The 19,107-nt window shown below is 41.9% G+C and overlaps 1 protein-coding gene across 1 annotated transcript in view; it reads right to left on the reverse strand.

Moving 5' to 3' along the window:
* CEP85L (centrosomal protein 85 like) overlaps nt 1–19,107 on the reverse strand; it is a 209,310-nt gene that overhangs the window by 55,522 nt on the left and 134,681 nt on the right. The window contains exons 5-6 of the mRNA XM_054996547.1: nt 8,059–8,179; nt 1,673–1,855 (exon numbers count right to left, since the gene is read on the reverse strand). Of these exons, the coding sequence (XP_054852522.1) occupies nt 1,673–1,855; nt 8,059–8,179 (304 nt within the window). The remainder of the gene's footprint in view (nt 1–1,672; nt 1,856–8,058; nt 8,180–19,107) is intronic.

Raw genomic sequence — 19,107 nt, forward strand, 5'->3', positions numbered from 1 at the left:
CTCCATTTACTGCATTTGAATGCATTTGAACTAATCCACCATCTCATTAATTGTGCTTTGTTCTGCACAATTATCACCAGTTAACTACATGGAACACAAGAGATTCATAACTAGATCTCCTCACATCTTCATTTTTTTTATAAAGGCAGCCTGTCTTTTTTCTATTAGGGTTAACAGCTGCTTAGGGAGGGCATTTCTATCTGGGAATCAGCACCTGGAAGGGGAAGGGGTTGATCCTTCCCCGATTCCTTTATGGAGATCTTAATCACTGATACTCATCATCCAGTCTAGGTAAGCCCTAAAACCCCTTAAGACTCAGAACATTCGATGAAAGAAATATGATGCACCAGAACTAAGTAATTATATATAAACAGATGTCAAGATAAACTAGACATACCCATTCTTCAAAATACTTCAAGACAATGAAAAAGGGATCTTTTCCCAATTGAATACAGCCAATAAAAGATCACACAGTGGCTTGTTTAGATGTCACACGAGACCATGGTTTAATTAAATTACCTATAACAACCAAGATGGTCTGAATGCAAACTACTGGACTAACCACACTTAATTAGGGTACGTAAAGCCAAGATCTGAAAGCATGAAGTTGGGCTTATTACCCACAGTTAGTTTTCCTAAAATTTCATGTGATACATGAATGCAGACATTATGCAAAAGCCAGTAAACCAAAACATTATGATTTATCCTGGCTTGTTCTCTAGTGCGGTCCTCACAACAATTCAACCCAGGATACCAGCTGGGATACTAACCATAGTTTTCTGTTCAGATATAATACAAAACCATAGTTTTATGTATGCTAATTAATCAACCATAATTAGTGGACTGACTAGCATTCAAACAATCACATTAACTACAGCTAGATTAATTAAAACATGTTTTTACATATTTGAATCAAGACACTGTTCAGTCTATAACATGTTCTATCACAACTAGGGGTGTGCGCTTCAAGTTTCTGATTCAGGTTTTTAACCCGAATCGGCCAGATTTGGAAAGATTCGGGATTCTAAAATCGCCCCAGCATTGCTGAGACGATTCCTGAATCAAAGCTTTCTGAAGCTATTTGGCAGCAGCCACAGCATTTTTCTAGCTGTTTGCATTTGCAAACAGCAAGAAAAGTTTCAAACTTCTCATCCCACCGCTTTTTTCACCTGATGGGAGGGGGAGGAGGGAACCCCCTCCCCTTCCCATCGAGTGAAAAAAGCAGGGTGGAAAGTTTGAAAGCAACACTTTTCTTGCGGCTGGCAAGTGGCAAGAAAAATGTTGCTTTCAAACGCCTCCCACTTTTCAGCTGATGGGAGGGGAATCCCCATCAGTTGAAAAAAGCTGCTGGGATTTGAAAGCAGCAACACTTTTCTTGAGCGCCAAAAAAGCTGCTTTCAAACTCCTGCAGCTTTTTTTCAGCTGCACTTCCCATCAGCTGAAAAGTAGTGGGCATTTGAAATCAACGCTTTTCTTGCCGTTTGCAAATGACAAGAAAAATGAGCTTTGGTGTGCTCTTTAAAGATTCCTGAATCTTTATGGAGCATACCGAAGCATTTAAACACCTGAATTCCTAAGTGGCTTACTTGAAGCGGGGAACTCAAATATTTTTGGGTGCACACCTCTAATCACAACAATAAAGTCCTTTTTGAAAGCTCAATCGGAAACTCACCTTCTCTTCCATCTTCTTTTTGTCTTCATTGGATTTGTTTGCCATTTGTTTGAGGAACTCACTGAGTTGTAGTTCCTTACTCTGTACTGATGCAAGCTTTCTTTCCAGCTCCTCCCTCTCACTGTGGGACACAGATCTCTCTGCAAACTGAGCCTGCATTGGCGTGTTCTCATATTGAGGATGCTTTGAAGAAAAATAATTAACAAAAAGGAGTAATTGAATATGCTGCTAATAAATATATTGGAAGATAAAAACATAGCTGTTGTGTGAAGCATAATACATTATTATAGACTCTTAGGAGCCTTTTGAATTTTTTTGTTTTGTCTCTCTCTAATTTCTTTTCTCTTGTTTTCTTCTCCCCTTCTCCCCACTCCTATTCTCCCCTCCTATTTTCTCTTCCTCGTTTCTTTTTATCCACTACTTTCCTTCTCCCTTTTCTTATTAAACTAAAATTTTGATAGACAAGAAATGTTTTGTTGGTGATATAATGTTGGCCATGATGATTAAGAAATTAGCCTACATTTCCCATTCTTTATCTTATATTTTCACTTAGAAAGATTGAAGATAACACCTCTCCCTATTATAATAGAAGTTTATTATAGTCTGTTTATTTTAATAACATAAAATGTGATAGCTGTAACTCTTACGTCTATATAGAAAAAAGCATATGGAAACAGTGTATGAAAAATTTGTATAATATTTTTAGAAATGGAAGGGCAAAAAGAAGAAGAATGGTATCTGGAATACATCAAAAAGACAAAAGGAAAGAAGAAGAAGAAAGAACTGAAATCTTGAAAACCCAATGCAGATCTACTAATCTGTGTTTTAGAGGCATATCAGAAGATTTGGGAAGGTTAAACTTGGAAGAGAGATTTCAGGAACTGCTACAAGATTATTTGAAGAAACAAGGAGACTTTCCCGATATTGACTAGATTTTCAGAGTGAATCCAAGATTTGAATTTAAGAACGAGCTATCCCAAAATATACTGGCTCACTTCACATATAAGAAAACACAATATGCAATATTAAAGATGCAAAGAGAATTTTCATTTAAAGTAGCAGGAATAGAAGTGCAGATCTTTATTAACAAGTATCTTAAAGAAAAGGAAAGATTTTGATTTTCTGAGAAAGATCCTACAAGACAAGGAAATAAAACACCACTGGAAAATACCTTTCACGACAGAGGTATACTGTCCCAAAGGAAGAAAAGTAATCAAAAAGAAGAACAAGTCAAGCTACTGGCTGAAGAACTGCAAGTGAAGGACTCACATAGAGCAACTGAAGGAAAATCTGTAAGAAATCTGAAGTAAAGTTTATTTAAGTGTCCAGGAGAAGAAACGGCCATGGCATTAATATCAGTACAAAATGGATAAATTAAAAATAGTATCAGTAAATATCAACTGTCTGAACTCTTCTATGAAATGTACAAAAATGTTCAACCAACTTAAAAAGCAAAATATAGATATTTTATGCCCTACAAGAAACTCACATAAAGAAGAAACATGAGCATATTTTAAACAATAAACAACTAGATAAAAGTGTATCTTGCTTCAGCAATAAACAAAAAGCGTGGAGTAGCTGTTTATATAAATAACCCACAACTAGAAATAATAGAAGAATTAAGGGATCTAGAGGGAAGCTAATTTTAAAAATGAGATTCCTGAAAGGTACGGTGTGCATGTTAACAACAATAAATGCACCAAATAATGCAAAAGTTAAATTCTTTGAGATTTTTTTCAAACGATGCCAGAATTTGAAGATGAAGAAATAATGGTTTTCAGAAATATGAACAGAGTTTTAGACCCAAAGAAGGACAATTCCAAGAATTTTAAATGTGGAAAGTTACAGAAAAACATATTCCAATATTTGGAAATGCTGAAATTAGAAGATGCCTGGAAGATCAAACACCCCAAAGACAGAGATTTTACATTTTTTTCTGATAAACATCAAATGTATTCAAGAATAGATATGTGCTGGATATCAAAAAGTCTAGCAATGAACTTAGATAAAGCAAATTCAACTAAAAATACATCATAACCTGATAGAGGTAGTTTGGCAATGGAATAGAAAATGAAGAAGATGGATTAAATGATACTCTTTTATTACAAGATGATGTAATAAATAATAACCTTCAATTTATATACCGTCCTTCAGGACAACTTAATGCCCACTCAGAGCGGTTTACAAAGTGTTATTATTACCCCACAACAATCACCCTGTGAGGTGGGTGGGGCTGAGAGAGCTCCAGAGAACTGTGACTTGCCCAAGGTCACCCAGCTGGCTTCGTGGAGGAGTGGGGAATCAAATCCGGTCCTCCAGATTAGAGTCCTGTGCTCTTAACCACTACACCATCATTTAATCCATCTATCAGGTTATGATGTGCAGGAAGCAGAAAGAAAGAAGAGTAATAACATGTATAAAGGAGATCAAATTACATATGCAGAAAAAGAAATTAATACCAGAACAATTTATTAATATTAAGAGAATATTTAAAAGGTATACCAATTACAAAGCAATTTGAAGAAGTTTTAATGATACCACTACAAAAAATTATGAATGAGATAAAAGAAGGAAAGTCAACACCTTCAACGTAGCAAGAGGCGTACATAACATTAATATATGAAGAAGGCAGTGATGCAATGTTACTACAGGCAGATAGACCTATTTATTGAATGTAGATTATAATCTTTGCTACAGTACTGGCAGAAAGATTAAGAAAACGTATACCAAGTCTAATACAAATTGATCAAACAGCCTTCGTACTAAAGAGGTACATGAATGATAATATAACATTCATAATAGATGCAACTCAATTTGTGAACAAGAAAAAGAAATGCAGAGAAAGCATTTGACAATTTAACATGGCCTTTTTAATTGAATGTACTATGACCTGGAATTCTGGAACGGGATGCAAGGTATATATTAAAATCAACAAGCAAAGATTTTAATAAATGGGAAATTAACCGAAGCAATTTCTACTGAAAAAGAAATGTGCCAGCGGTGCCTCCTCGTCACCTTTATTATTTATATTAGTAACAGAGACTAGCAACAAAGATCATACAAGACACCAGGATCAAGGGACTAAACGTGGAAGATACAGAATTTAAAATGAAAAGTTATGTAGATGATGTAGTTCTAACCATTTTACATCCATAAAAATCACTACAGTATGTAATGGAACAAATGAAGAATTTGGATCCTTTTCAAGATATAAAATTAACAAGATGAAAAATATTATAACAAAACTTTTAATGCAACAAGGTACACTCCTTCTATCTGGGATGGTTGTCCTCTTCCACCGCACGCAGCTTCGGGAGGGACGCATATGGAACGGTGAGGGAGGAAGGGGACACCCGCCTAGCCAGCCAGATCAGCCGACTCAACCCTGGCGATCAATGGGGTGACAGATGTCACAGCCAGATCGCCCTCACATTCAAATCATTACAGTATTATATGGATTTTAGTCCTGAAACCCTTAGGGTATATCTTTTAGAGGATAGTTAGAGAACTGTATCTTATGCAGTTGCAAAATTCTGTGTGACAGTACTCAGGAAGCAGAATCACTTAACGAAGGAAATGCCAATTGCTGGGAAGTGAATTAATGAAGTGAGTTTTATCGTTAGATGTGTGTGTGTGTTCTTTTTTATCTCTCTTTGTTCTTTTTTATCTGTACTTAACTTGGCTGGTCTTGCGACTGTAATAAATGACTGATTGATTGATAATGCAACAAAGAGAAGAAGCTATTGTAAAGAGTACAGAAGGCACAGTAGTAACAGATAATATTAAATATCGGGATAAATGTGACTGGACAAAATTGTAATCTTTTTAAAAACAACCATCAGAAGACATGGAAACTGATACAACCAGATCTATCCAGATGAAAAGAAACCTAAATATTATGTGGCTGGGGAGAATCTCAGCAATTAAAATGAATGCACAGCCAATTTTTTTTATTTCAAATGTTACCTATAGATATAGAAGAAAGAATATTAACAGATTGGCAAAGACAGACAAACAAATGTATTCAGAATAGCAAGAAACCAAGAATAAGTATTAATGTACTTCAAGGTGAGAAGAAGTGAGGAGGGTTAGCTGTCCAAAATATAAAACTGTATTACCAAGCAGCTGGTCTGGTTTGCTTTCTTGATTGGATTAAAAATTCGAAGCAAACAACAGTAAAAGAGAGCCAGTTTGGTGTAGTGGTTAAGAGCGTGGCGGCGGGACTCTGGAGAGCCGGTTTTGCTTCCCCACTCCTCCACTTGAAGCCAGCTGGGTGACGTTGGGCTAGTCACAGCTCTCTGGAGCTCTCTCAGCCCCACCCACCGCACAGGGTGCTTTGTTGTGGGGATAATAATAACATACTTTGTAAACCGCTCTGAGTGGGTATTAAGTTGTCCTGAAGGGCAGTATATAAATCGAATGTTGTTATTATTATTATTATTATTAAAACTTGAATTAGCTGACTTAGATGAAGGCTTGCACAATTATTTATGGAGAAAGAAAACAATCAAAACAAGAAAAAGAAAGGAGTCCTATAATCAGAGATGGACTCTTGAGGATATAACTTAAATATCGGAGCATACGGAGCCCGCCAAACTCTCCCCAATAAAGCTATCACAATAATATGAGAAACAAAAGTGGTTATCTAATGTATGGCTATATGGTAAATGCTAAGGGAAACTCAAATCTTGGCAAGATATTAGAGATGAAAGAATTAACATTCAAGGGTTATCATACTATCAATCAGTTTCAAAATATAAACAAGGAAAGTGGAGCTTTTAAAAGAGATGACTGAATTTGAACAGCTGATTATAAAACATAAAGATCATTTATTACGATGGATATACAAGCTATTACTTCAGTTAGAAACAGAAGAACAAGTGAAAATGTATGGTCAAGCCAGACAATCAATTCCCTTGGCAACGTAGGCAGGGACTCTCTGAACTCTGTCTGAACTCTTTCTGTTGCCCTGGAAACCTCAATCTAAGCCCAATTTACCAAGTGTGGAGCTCCCATATTTTTACATGGGAGCAAAGAGCAGGGGGGAAGGGGGTGTTCTGTAGCCAATCTCATCACTCCAAAACTTGTTAGGCAGTTCTGACCGTCAACCACAGACCTCCTGTATTGCTCTATGGGACCTCTGGAAAAGGCACAGTGCTCCCAGCTCTGGCTTTCAGTTCCAGCAGAGAGTTGTTGCTGGCATTTGAGAGAGCGAGAGAGGGAGAGTGCATTGGAGGTTGGATTTTTTCTGGGAGTGGTTGGTAGGGATCTACCCACCCTTAGGTTCCAGGGCTGCTGCCAGGCTCTGGGGCCAAGCTATTATTTTTTATTGGTACATTTCCTGGTGCCTGCTCCTATTGTATAGAATGGGAGTTTCCCGGGGATGCTGGCTTTGGGAATGTATAACTCCGATATCCATATAGCAATCTTGACCAAACTTGGATGATGGCTGGAGGAGAGCCTGCTGAACACTCCCTGTGAATATGGGCTCTCTAAGTCCCAAGGGGGACATTTTAGCCCCCATGAACATCCAACCACAAACATGTTCGTGAACAGGTCATGTTCGTAAATGTTCGTGAGTCCCTGTTCGTGGGTGGCAATGAACAACAAACATGGTGTTCGGTTTTTTTCCTGTTCGTGCCCATCTCTACCAGTCACACTACCTCACAGGGTTATTGTGAGGATAAAAGGGAGGAAAGGAGAACAACATAAGCCACTTCAGGCCCCCAATTGGGGAGAGAAACAGGGTATAAATGAAGTAAGTAAATAAATAAACGTTGACCTTGCAGCAATTGTTCAGATTAATTTTATACATTGAAATCACATATATTTACTCTCCTAGGAAGCACATGAGCTCCAGGAGAATTGAACTAAGGTCTAGCTTACTTCCCTGCATTTCTGTGAATAAATGCAAACCCACATCAAAGACTCCCTACACAGAGAAAACGAGCGTGCCACCAAAGAGTGAAGGAACATTTGATCATGATACCTGTCACCTGCAGTTAGAAAGGGAATAGCCACACAGACCCTTCACAAAACAATAGAACATACGTACATAAATACATATTCACAGAATGAGAGGCCTTAATTGAAACACGTTATGAGTTTTGAAATTAATGTATGAGTTTACTCATATACTGAAATGAGAGCCATTAGTTACCAGAATACAGTGTTACAAGTTTTACAGATAGGTGCTGGCATCGTTCGATTAACAACAGTATAAAACAATTCATACACAATTTATTGCATGTTTCCAAACCTAATGTACATTGGAATGAAATTATTTTTAGCCTGTAATGATATGCAAACTGTCCTCCAAGACATCAGGCATATTCAGGATTTTACATGATCAGACAGAACAAATAAAACACAGAGATTCATCTTACCTGGAAACTACTCATGAAAGAGGAATCTTCACAGTTCACAATGTGACCCAGTCTTGCTTGCTGAGCTCGGAATTCATTCTCCCGAATCTTTTGGTATAGAAGATTAATTTGCTGGTTCTGCCTGTAATTCATGAAAATCAGAATAAAAAGGCAGAAAATGTGAAATTTGAGTCCCGTTACCAATGTTTCCACTTCCATTCTACTCACCTAAAACTATCTACTTTCATTCATTCAAGTGCGAAGAAACTGGAATGTTGGGATGTATATTAACTATGGAAGATAATTTCCCACAGTCAGTAATATCTTACACAGTATGTGTACAAGACTTCTGGTGTGCACATGAAACTCACATTCCTGCTAGGGCTTCCCTATTCACTTCAGTAGATTTGACAGCTCTGTAGGCACTAAGTGGTTATACTTTCCACTGAGATGATGTTGCTTTTGGAAGGACTCTTCCAAAAGCAACATTTTGTGCACTTCATAGAAGCAACTAGTGAACCAAGATTATGCATCATTCCCAGGCCTTGACAATTCTGGGTACCAAGTTGTCACTGGAATCTGAAATTTGCTTAGCGCTCTGGTGGCCCTTAGCCTGTAGACTCTTTTACAGAACTTAAAGGAAGGAGGGAAAGGGGAGGTTAGCCCTTAAAAGGAATGCCCAGAAAAATTTCTAGCACAGAGTTAATATACTTCTTGGTTAGGAGCTCTGCTGTAAATAGAACTCAATGGCTGCGAGCAGCAGCAGCAGCAGCAGTAGCACCACCACCATCACCACCATCATCATTCAGAAGGAAGACAACTTTTGCATTTGATGGGAACTTCCGTTCTCTTCTGCTGCGGGGGCAGGGGGAGGTGAAGGCAGGCAGGTGGTTGTGCTTGGTTGGGTGGACCAAGTTAAGAGGCTTTTCCTGCAAAGTAGGAGGTGGGGGGGGACAGAGAAACTTGACCTGGAGAAGAAGCAACAAGTTTTTCAGTCTTCAAGACATTTTTCAGTGGTGTTGAAATAATTTGGAGCTCAAATAATGGAGCAGACTGTAAGTGATTTTATATTCAGGCTTGCTATGCTAATTACATGCACAGGATTATGATCCGGATTTATTGAGTCACAGAAGTGGGCATCCTATTGGAAATCTATTAATCAGCATCCCTCAAAAGACTTCACGCTTGAATTAAAAAAATAATTCTTGGCTATTTTTCTTCCTTCACTTGTGCTTTACAGAGTAATCTATTGGTGACAGTTGGCCAGCCTTACACCATTAGCTTAAACAAAAGGGGCTTGGGTGTTCAAAAAAAGCTTATGCTGAGACTTCCAGTTTGGGATTAATGGGGATCTGAAGCAGCCTAGTGATCTGGGCTGTCCGGGGCACTGTTTTTTTGGAAAGCGAGGCGCTGGAATGCCTGCTACCAACACAACTTCAGGGAGAAGTTGGGCTTGAATGCTGCACACCCCGAGAGAGTGTGATCTCGGTGTGGGGGGGTTCTGAATCAAGGATTCTCCCCACCACCTTGAGGTCCCCTCGGAAAAGGGCGAGCTACTAACTCTGCAGTGCCTCAGGAGTCATTTAACTGGCATAAGATCATCAGAAACCAAGCTCCAGTAACAGCTTTAACCAACTATAAGCGAAGGAAACAGCACAGACAACCTGCAGAATCGTCGAAAGGTAAAGATCATTATCGGACTTTGTAAATCAGAACGGCAGTGAAAAGACCAGGATAAAAAATTTAAAAGGACAGAATTTAATAGAGTAAACATCAAGGATCAAGTATTGAGTAAAATTTTGGACGCTGGCAAAGTTTTAAGGACTAAAAACGTTAAAAGAAATATTGTTTATACATACTTGTGGTTAGAAGAGAGATAGCCAGCGTGAGAAAGGAGGTGTGGACTAGTGGAAGCATCGCGAAACGGGAAGTAAACAGTGGAGCAGATAACGTGCTGCCTAGAGAAGACAGCAGAGGGCAGGAAGCAGGAAGACCGACTAGAAGAAGCAAGACCCGGAAGCAAAACAAGGGAAGTACTGGAAAGGCTACAAAGACTACAGGAACAGGAAGCACGCCATTTTAAGTGAGGTATGAAGCAAAGCCAGTAACTATAGAGAAGCGGCTAAGAAACCATAGAGAAAAAACGCCCAACATTTTGGAATCAAAAGGAACTATTTTTAATTGTTAAATAAAAGTTATTTAAATACTTTGAAATAAGAGAGGAACTAAAAGAATTCAAAACGGATTTAAGGAAAAGAACGGATACGTGGGGAGGCGCGAAGCCGAGTCCTATGATGGCAGCAAAAAAAGCAGACAGAGAACGGACCTTTGGACACTTACCGTGAAGGGTCCTTCTCCTCTGAGGACAGGAGGACATCTTGGGTGTTTCCTTTTGCCCAATCAGGGAGGCAGGAAGTTGAATTTTCTTTTTTCTTCCTCTTCCTGTTGGTGCCTGGAACACCCTGCTTTCCAGTTCGGGTGACTCCAAACAGCAGTAAAAGAAAGATAACAGCCTCAACACACTAAATACTGGAAGACCCTACTAAGAGGGAATAGAAAAAACTGAGAACTTAGTAAACGGACAATATAACACAGAACATTGAAAAAGTGAGAACTGTGTAACACCAGTGAGGAAAAAGGTGAACAGGTTAGCAAGAGCGAGAAACCTAGGGAGGGCAAGATGTCCTCCTGTCCTCAGAGGAGAAGGACCCTTCACGGTAAGTGTCCAAAGGTCCGTTCTCCCTCTGAGGCAGGAGGACATCTTGGGTGCTCCCAAAGCAGTTACTCTCGAGAGGGTGGGTCAAGGTTCTCGTCTTGCATCACATGTTGTAAGACTCTTCTTCCAAAGGCAGCGTCGGCGGAAGAGTAGAGGTTTAACTTGTAATGTCTAACGAATGTAGATATGTTCGACCACGTTGCAGCCCTGCAAATTTCTTCCACTGAAGCATTGTTGTGTAAGGCCGCATTTGTTGCTGCGCTCCTAATGGAGTGAGCCGTGATGCCCTGAGGCAAGTCTCTGTTGCAAGCTTTGTAAGCCTCTGCGATACATGAGCGGATGTTCCTGCTGATCGTAGCGTTTGACATCTTCTTTCCTACATTTGGCGGGCATGTGTTGACAAATAAGAAGTCCGACCTCCTAAGGGGTTCGGTTCTGACCAGGTAGACCTTGAGAGCCCTGCGGACATCCAAGGTGTGCCACTCCTTCTCCTTTGGATGTGTCGGTTTGGGACAGAAGGATGGTAAGTTAAGCTCCTGCGACCTATGAAACGAAGAGACAGCCTTCGGTAAGAAAGTGGGATCCGTGCGTAGGACTACCTTGTCCATATGGAACTCGCACAGCCCCGGCTTGATGGAGAGGGCCCCAAGTTCCGAAATTCGTCTCGCTGACGTAATGGCTACTAGGAAAAGAGTCTTTAATTTCAGCCACTTCAAGGGTACCTCTCTCAAAGGCTCAAAGGGAGATTTGGTCAACGCTGACAGAACTACGTGGAGCCTCCACGTAGGGAACCGGTGCACCGTTGGAGGGCTCAGAAGGGTGGCTCCTCGCAGGAAACGTCGAATATGTGGATGTTTGGCCAGTCCAAGCCCGTCAGGGAGGAACAGTATCGAGGACAAGGCTGCGACTTGCTTGCGTAACGTGGCTGGTTTCAAACCTGCATCCAATCCGTCTTGGAGAAAGGCTAGGATCACATTTAGGTGTGGTCGGAGATGGTCAATCTTTTTCCTTCTGGCCCAGCGAACAAAGGCTTTCCAGGAGGTATTGTATATTCTTGCCGTTGATTTCTTTCTGGAAGAAAGCATTGTCTTGACTACTTGTGTCGAATATCCTAACCTGGAAAGGTAGTGCCTCTCAATTTCCAGGCGGTCAGACACATCCAGTCCGGGTCTGGGTGCAGGATCGGACCCTGATGTAGCATGCCCGGGGTGATGGGGAGATGGAAGTGAGGAAGAACAGCTAGCGATTGTAGGGAGGAAAACCAAGGTCTCCTGGGCCACCATGGGGCGATCACTATTACTTCCGCTGTCGAGTCCGCAATTCTCCTCAGTAACTTTGGAAGAACTGGGAGGGGAGGAAATGCGTACAGCAGACCCTCTGGCCACGGTGAGGTTAAGGCATCTATCCCTTCTGCTAGAGGGTGAAAGAACCGAGACAAAAATCGAGGGGTCTGCCGGTTCAGGTGGGTCGCGAATAAGTCCATTACCGGAAGGCCGAATCTGTCTGTGATCAGGAGAAACGTTTCCTGATTGAGTGACCACTCCCCTGGTTGAATGGTCTGACGGCTTAGCCAGTCTGCTTGCAAATTGTCCGTCCCCTTTATGTGTTCCGCCTGAATAGATGCTAAGTGCGTCTCTGCCCACGAGATGATCCTCATCGTCTCCTTGTGCAGCCTGGAAGACTTGGAGCCGCCCTGCTTGTTCAGGTATGTCTTGGCGGACACGTTGTCTGTCCTGATCAGGACATGCTTGCCGTGGATCAATTCGGAGAAGTGGAGTAAGGCCAGGCGGATCGCCCTGACCTCCAGCAGATTGATAGGAAGCCGAGACTCCTCCGCACACCAAGTCCCCTGAGCTGGGCGGTCGTCCAGGGTCGCTCCCCAGCCGGACAGGCTGGCGTCCGTGAACAGCTGAATTCTCTGAGGGTTGAGGAACGACTTGCCTTGACGGAGATTGGCCATTACAGTCCACCATCTGAGGGCCTCCTTCACCGTCCATGGAACCTTGACCAAACAGTCTGTCCTGGCCATAATATGACGTTGATGCGGGCGCAGAAAATTGAGCAGAGCCCGGGAGTGGAAACGACCCCAATAGATTGCTTCGCATGCTGCCACCAACGTGCCCATCAATTTCGCAAGTCTCAACAAGGACGTCGACTGCTCCTGGATCACGGACTTGACCAGGTCCTTGGTCTTTAGTATTTTTTCTTGAGGTAACCGGATAAGTCCCCTCCTGGTGTCTAGGATCATGCCCAGGTGATGTATCGACTGAGACGGGCTCAAGGAACATTTGTCCAGGTTGACCAGAAAACCGTATGATTGTAGGCACTGAATTGTTGTCCAGGTGTCCTGAGTTGCTTGGCTCCTGGAGGTTGCTCTCAATAGAATATCGTCCAGATACGGATGGACGTGGATGCCGGCCTCTCGAAGACGCCCGATGGGATTGATCAAAATCTTGGAAAATACCCTGGGAGCTGTGGCGAGGCCGAAGGGTAGGGCTCTGAATTGGAAGTGGCGACCGGCGACGCAGAATCTCAAGAAACGCCTGTGTGAGGGGTGAATAGGAATGTGTAGATACGCCTCGGTGAGATCTATAGATGTCATGAATTCCCCTTCGCGAAGAGCCTCCGATATGGACCGCAGTGTCTCCATCCGGAAGTGCTTCAGATGAATGAACTGGTTGACGAATTTTAGGTCCAGGATTGCCCTCCAGTCTCCGTTCTTTTTGGGGACTGTAAAGAAGATGGAGTAGACTCCAGATCCTGACTCGAGATGACTGACTGGCTCTATCGCTTGGATTTCTAAGAGATGCTGAATGGCCTTGAATGTGATCTGCTTTTTCTTTGGGTCTTTTCGGAGTGGAGATCTGAGGAAACGATCTGGTGGGATGGACTTGAATTCTATTACGTAACCTTGAGAAACAACTTTGATGGCCCACGCGTCCGCGAGGTTCTCCTCCCAAGTCCTTAGGAAATGATGTAGTCTCCCTCCCACCGGAAGACGTTGCGAGTCAGGATTTAGGGGCCTTGGAATCGAAAACCTGTCGGTCCCCCCTTTGTTGAGCCGTCTTGTAGGATCTGGTTCCAAAGGAGGTCTTTCTGTGGTTTGGCTTAGGTGAGTTCCAGGAGGATCTCTTATTGTCCCGTCGAAATCTGGGAAGCACTTGGTGAGAACGAAAGGACTGGGAGCTGTAAACGCGCTGATCCGACCTCTTGATCGTCTTAGGGAGGGCCTTCTTCTTGTCGCGCGTCTCCACCAATACCTTGTCTAGGGGCTCGCCAAAGAGCTTGTCCCCCTGGAATGGGTAAGCCATGAGTATAAACTTTGAGTGCAGGTCCGCTGGCCAAGCCCTCAACCACAGAAGTCTCCTGGCAGCTGTCATGGAGGCTATGGCTCTGGAAGAAAAGGACAGGGCATCCAACGTGGCATCCGCTGTGAAGGCGCTAGCTTTCATAATTCTGTTGGCACCCTCCATTAAGCGTTTGCGATTGCCCGGAAGCAGTTGTGTGAGCTTCCTGATCCATACCACTGCTGCCCGGGAAACGATGGATGCAGATGAGGCAGCCCTAATTGCCATTGCCGAGGCTTCATGTGCCCTCCTAAGGGCAGTCTCTGCTTTCTTATCCAGGTTGTCTCTGACGGCTCCTTGCCCGTCTTCTGTTAGTAGGCCAGAGGACTGAAGAGCAACCACGGGTGCGTCGACCTTGGGGATCTGCAAAAACTCATTGGTAAAAGAAGGTAAAGCGTAGAGTTTTTTGACAGAGCTATGGTATTGTTTAGAGGCTGCTGGGGTCCTCCATTCTGCCCTTAGCTGCCTTTCAAAATATTCAGGGAAGGGAAAGACCCTTTCGGGGGTGCTATCTCTAGGGAAGAACTCCCTGTTTCCCTTTGGCCTGGATGATCCCTTGTCAGAGTTGGGATCTTCCTCCCCTCCCTTTGAGGATTCTTGTAGATCTAATGCTGCCAAGGTCTTGGAAAGCAGATATTGATAATCCTCTAATTTAAAGAGTCTGTTGGACTGTTCTGGAATGAGGGTTTCCTCATCCTCTTCCTCAGAGAGGAATTCCCCTTCAGCCCCGTCCTCGCTGTCTGAGGATGACTCCCCCCCCCAACAGAGATCAGACTCCCCAGGGTGAACTCGGGTCGATTTCTGAGCCGCCTTGGTGGGCCAGGCGGATGCAGTCCGACGCTGCTTGCTGGGGGGTGGGGGGGGGGAAGAGGAATGATCACTAAGGGCCCTGGGGGGAGGGTGACAGATCTTCCCAACCTCCTCCCTAACAGCCTGCCTTAAGAAGGAGCGAATGCTTCCTTGCAGGAACTGCTCCACCTCGCTGGGCACAATACCTTGTTCTTCTTCGGTAACCTCGGCCTCTGGAGCAGTGGAATTCTGTCCGGAAAATTTTTTAGCCATTTCTCCCGGCGGGAGGTTGGCAAGCACGTCTTTAGGAGCCGCGCGGGAAAAGACGCGAGCTTCGCCGGCTTTTCCCGCTCTTTCCGCGGCATCTCTTTTGGCGCCATTTTCGGACTCTGCAGAATGGCGCGAAGCGGTTCCCGGCTCCAGCGCTGGTCTCCGATGCTTCTTGGACGATTTACACGGCTCGCCGGCCGGAAAGGTGCCGGGAAACCGTTCCAGCCCGAGGGGCAGGACGGTACCGGGTAGACCAGTTGTCTCGTCGGCCGGGATCGCTGCTGCTGAAGCTTCGCCTTCGGCATCCATAAAGCTCTCCTCTGAGTCTCCAGGGTCCATTGTGGATGACTTCAAGTGAAGATCAGAGGGAGTAAAGGACTTGATAGACAGAAGATAAGAAAATAAGGAGAGAGGCTGAGAGATATAAGGGAGGAGAGGAATAGAGTCAGAGAAGGAATATAGATCAGATAAGAGAAGATAGACAGAGGATCTGTCTAAGCGACTGCTCTCCCTGGAGGCAGGAAAGAACTGGAAAGCAGGGTGTTCCAGGCACCAACAGGAAGAGGAAGAAAAAAGAAAATTCAACTTCCTGCCTCCCTGATTGGGCAAAAGGAAACACCCAAGATGTCCTCCTGCCTCAGAGGGAGAATGGCAAGCTTCAGTAGATTCAGCAACTGAAGGATTAGAAAAAAGAGTTGCAGAGAATCACAAAGAATTGCTGCAAAAAATGCAGGAAATGCTTTCAAAAGATTTAAAAGATATGAAAGATGCTATTAAGGTGGAAGTAGCGGGACTTGCAAAAAATATAGATGGAATAAAAGGAATTGCAAGCAAACAACAAAAAAATTGAAGAGGTAGAGCAAAAGACTAAGGATTTAGCAACGAATATAAAGCAGGAAAATCAAGGGATGCAAGAGAGAATGGCGTTGATGGAATGTAAGGTGACGGAGAGGCAACTAAGATTTCGCGGCGTGCAGGAATCGGATACGCAAACTGCACAACAACAAATGACAGAAATTCTGGCAGAACTTCTAAATAAAGAGACAGAGGAAATATCAGCAAATATGGATCTGGCATACAGAATCAACTTAGCTTATGCACAACGAAAGAAGATACCAAGAGATATTATTGTCCAATTAGTGACAAAAAGAATGAAAGAGGAAATTATCAAAAGGCATTTTGAAGATCCCTTAATAGTGGGGGGAAACAGAATCCAGATTATGAAAGAAATGCCAAAAAGGATTCTCCTAGAAAGGAAAAAATATAGAGAGTTGACACAGAAATTAAGAGAAAAGGACATCAGATACAGATGGGAAATACCAGAAGGACTAAGCTTTTATTATAAAGCTTTAATAGTCATCATCAAAACAAGAGAGCAGATGGAAAAGTTTTTTGAGGAAAATGCGGAGGACTTTCCCAGACCATTAAGAATTTAACATAATGGAATACAAATTATTATCGTGGAATGTAAATGGACTAAACTCACCCCAAAAGAGAAAAACAATTTTTAATTGGCTAGAAAAACCTGCAATATAATTTGTCTACAAGAGACACATGTTAAGGATCAAGATACTAAATATCTAAAAAATAAACAACTAGGAAAAGAATATATAACATCGTCCAATCAAAAGAAAAAAGGAGTAGTGATTTATATTAAAGAGACTATAGACTCTAAATTAATTTTTCAAGATCAGAATGGAAGATATGTGGCGGTGGAAATTAGTGTAAATGCCAAAAAAAACCCCCTGATAATAGATCTCTTATGCACCCAACGGTGCAAAAGACCAGTTTTATAGAGAAATAATGGACAAATTGGATCAGGATTCATATGATCAGACGATAATGGCTGGAGACTTCAATGGTGTTGTGGATTTACAAATAAACAGGAAAATAAAGGGAGATAACAAAAAATCTGGAAAGTTACCAAAAATATTTTTTGAATTAGTCCAGCAAGAACAACTTGAGAATGTAAGGAGAAAAGAAGATCCCAAAGGCAAAATCTTCACATACTACTCCGCGAGGCATTCATCATTTTCAAGAATAGACATGATTTGGACATCAAAAGAACTAGCTTTAAGTACAAAAAAAGTGGAAATTTTGCCAAGGGTGAGTTCAGACCGTAACCCAATACTATGGAAAGCAATAATGGGTCGGAGAAAAGTAAGATGGAGAATAAATGAAGATCTATTACAAAATCAGGACAATTTGAACTATTTGAGAGAGGAGACAAAACATTTTTTTCGAATAAATAATAATAATGAAGTTTCAATCCAAATGGTATGGGACACATACAATGCAGTTATAAGAGGAAATTTAATTTTATTAAACAAGGACAAGAAAAGAAAACAAGAGAAATAGCATGAAATACAGGAGAAATTGCATAAAAAAGCACAGGAACTAAAGAAAAAACCTGGGAAAAAATCAACAAGACAAGAAATTAAAATACTGCAGGAGCAAATAAGAGCCATTAGCAACAAGGAATTAGAATGGAATTTAAAGGTATTAAAACAGAAGTCATTTGAAGGAGCAAATAAACCAGGGAAGTACCTAGCCTGGCAACTGAAGAAGAAAAAAGAGAAGAAAAAGAGGAAGGAAAGGAATTGAAAGATCATCAAATAATTAAGCGTGCCTTCTATAAATTGTCAGAATATAAACTCACTTGCACATGTGTAAAGGCTGTTGTGCTCTTTAACATAGGGTGAGTCAGCAGTTTTTCTGACAGGTTCACACCTGATCAATTAAGCTGGTGTTGCAGCAAGATTGCATCAGCCTTGTGCTGATTGGCTGACTCCACTTCACCCTATAGGCTAGTGGACAATTAAAGGTCCAGCCAAAGGTCTGTACTTCGCTGATCTGCTCAGCTTGGTGCCTGGTGCAAACCTTTGTCGCTCTATACGAACTTGGATACCTCTGGATATTGACCTAAGGACTGGACTCTGGTTTTTGCTCTCTCATTCTGTTTGTATGTATGCTGAGCACTTTTTGCACCTGTAATATATGGACTTGTAAATACACCATCTGCACTTTATCACAACGTCTTGGCTCCAGTGTTTTTGTTGTTGGGCTAAGTGGGTCGCTTGGAAGCACTAATTACAGGCGGCTATTCCGTCAGGTGCGAAATTATTCCAGAGGAAGGCAGTAAATCTGGAAGAAATAGACCGATATTTGCAAAAAACAGATCTACCAAAGATAACAGAAGAAATGAAGCAGAGACTGAATGCTCCAGTAACAGAGGAAGAAATCGTACAAGCAATAGAAGCAGCAAAGATTGGAAAAGCACCAGGACCGGATGGGATCACTGCTAAATTCTACAATGTAATGAAGGAAGACCTTATACCGATATTAAAAAATACAATGAATGACACACTTCAAGGAAAAGGACTTCCAGATACATGGAATGAAGTGAGTATTGCTTTGATCCCGAAAGAATTACAAGACTTGACAGATGTGAAAAATTACAGACCAATTTCGCTTATAAACAATGACTATAAAGTAATGGCAAGAATATTAGCAGACAGGACTTTATAGGAGAAGACCAGGCTGGATTCCTACCAAACAGACAACTAAAGGACAACTTGAGAGTGGTTATAAATGCCATGGAATATTTTGATAAGCGACCAGACAAAGAAGTTGGCTTTTTCTTTGCAGATGCAGAGAAGGCCTTTGACAATTTGAACTGGGACTTTATGTTCGCATTAATGGAAAAGATGGACCTAGGCAAGGAATTTACAGAAGCAGTAAAAACAATATACAAGGAACAAAGAGCGACAATCTGTGTCAATGATGACCTGACAGAGAAGTTTGAAATAAGAAAAGGTACAAGACAAGGATGTCCACTATCACCGTTGTTATTTGTGATGGTCTTAGAAATATTACTAAGGCAGATCAGAGAAGATGATGACATAAGAGGAATAAAAATAAAGGGATCTTCTTATAAACTAAGAGCGT

The sequence above is a fragment of the Eublepharis macularius genome, chromosome 1, assembly GCF_028583425.1.
Source record: "Eublepharis macularius isolate TG4126 chromosome 1, MPM_Emac_v1.0, whole genome shotgun sequence".
NCBI classification, from domain to species: domain Eukaryota; kingdom Metazoa; phylum Chordata; class Lepidosauria; order Squamata; family Eublepharidae; genus Eublepharis; species Eublepharis macularius.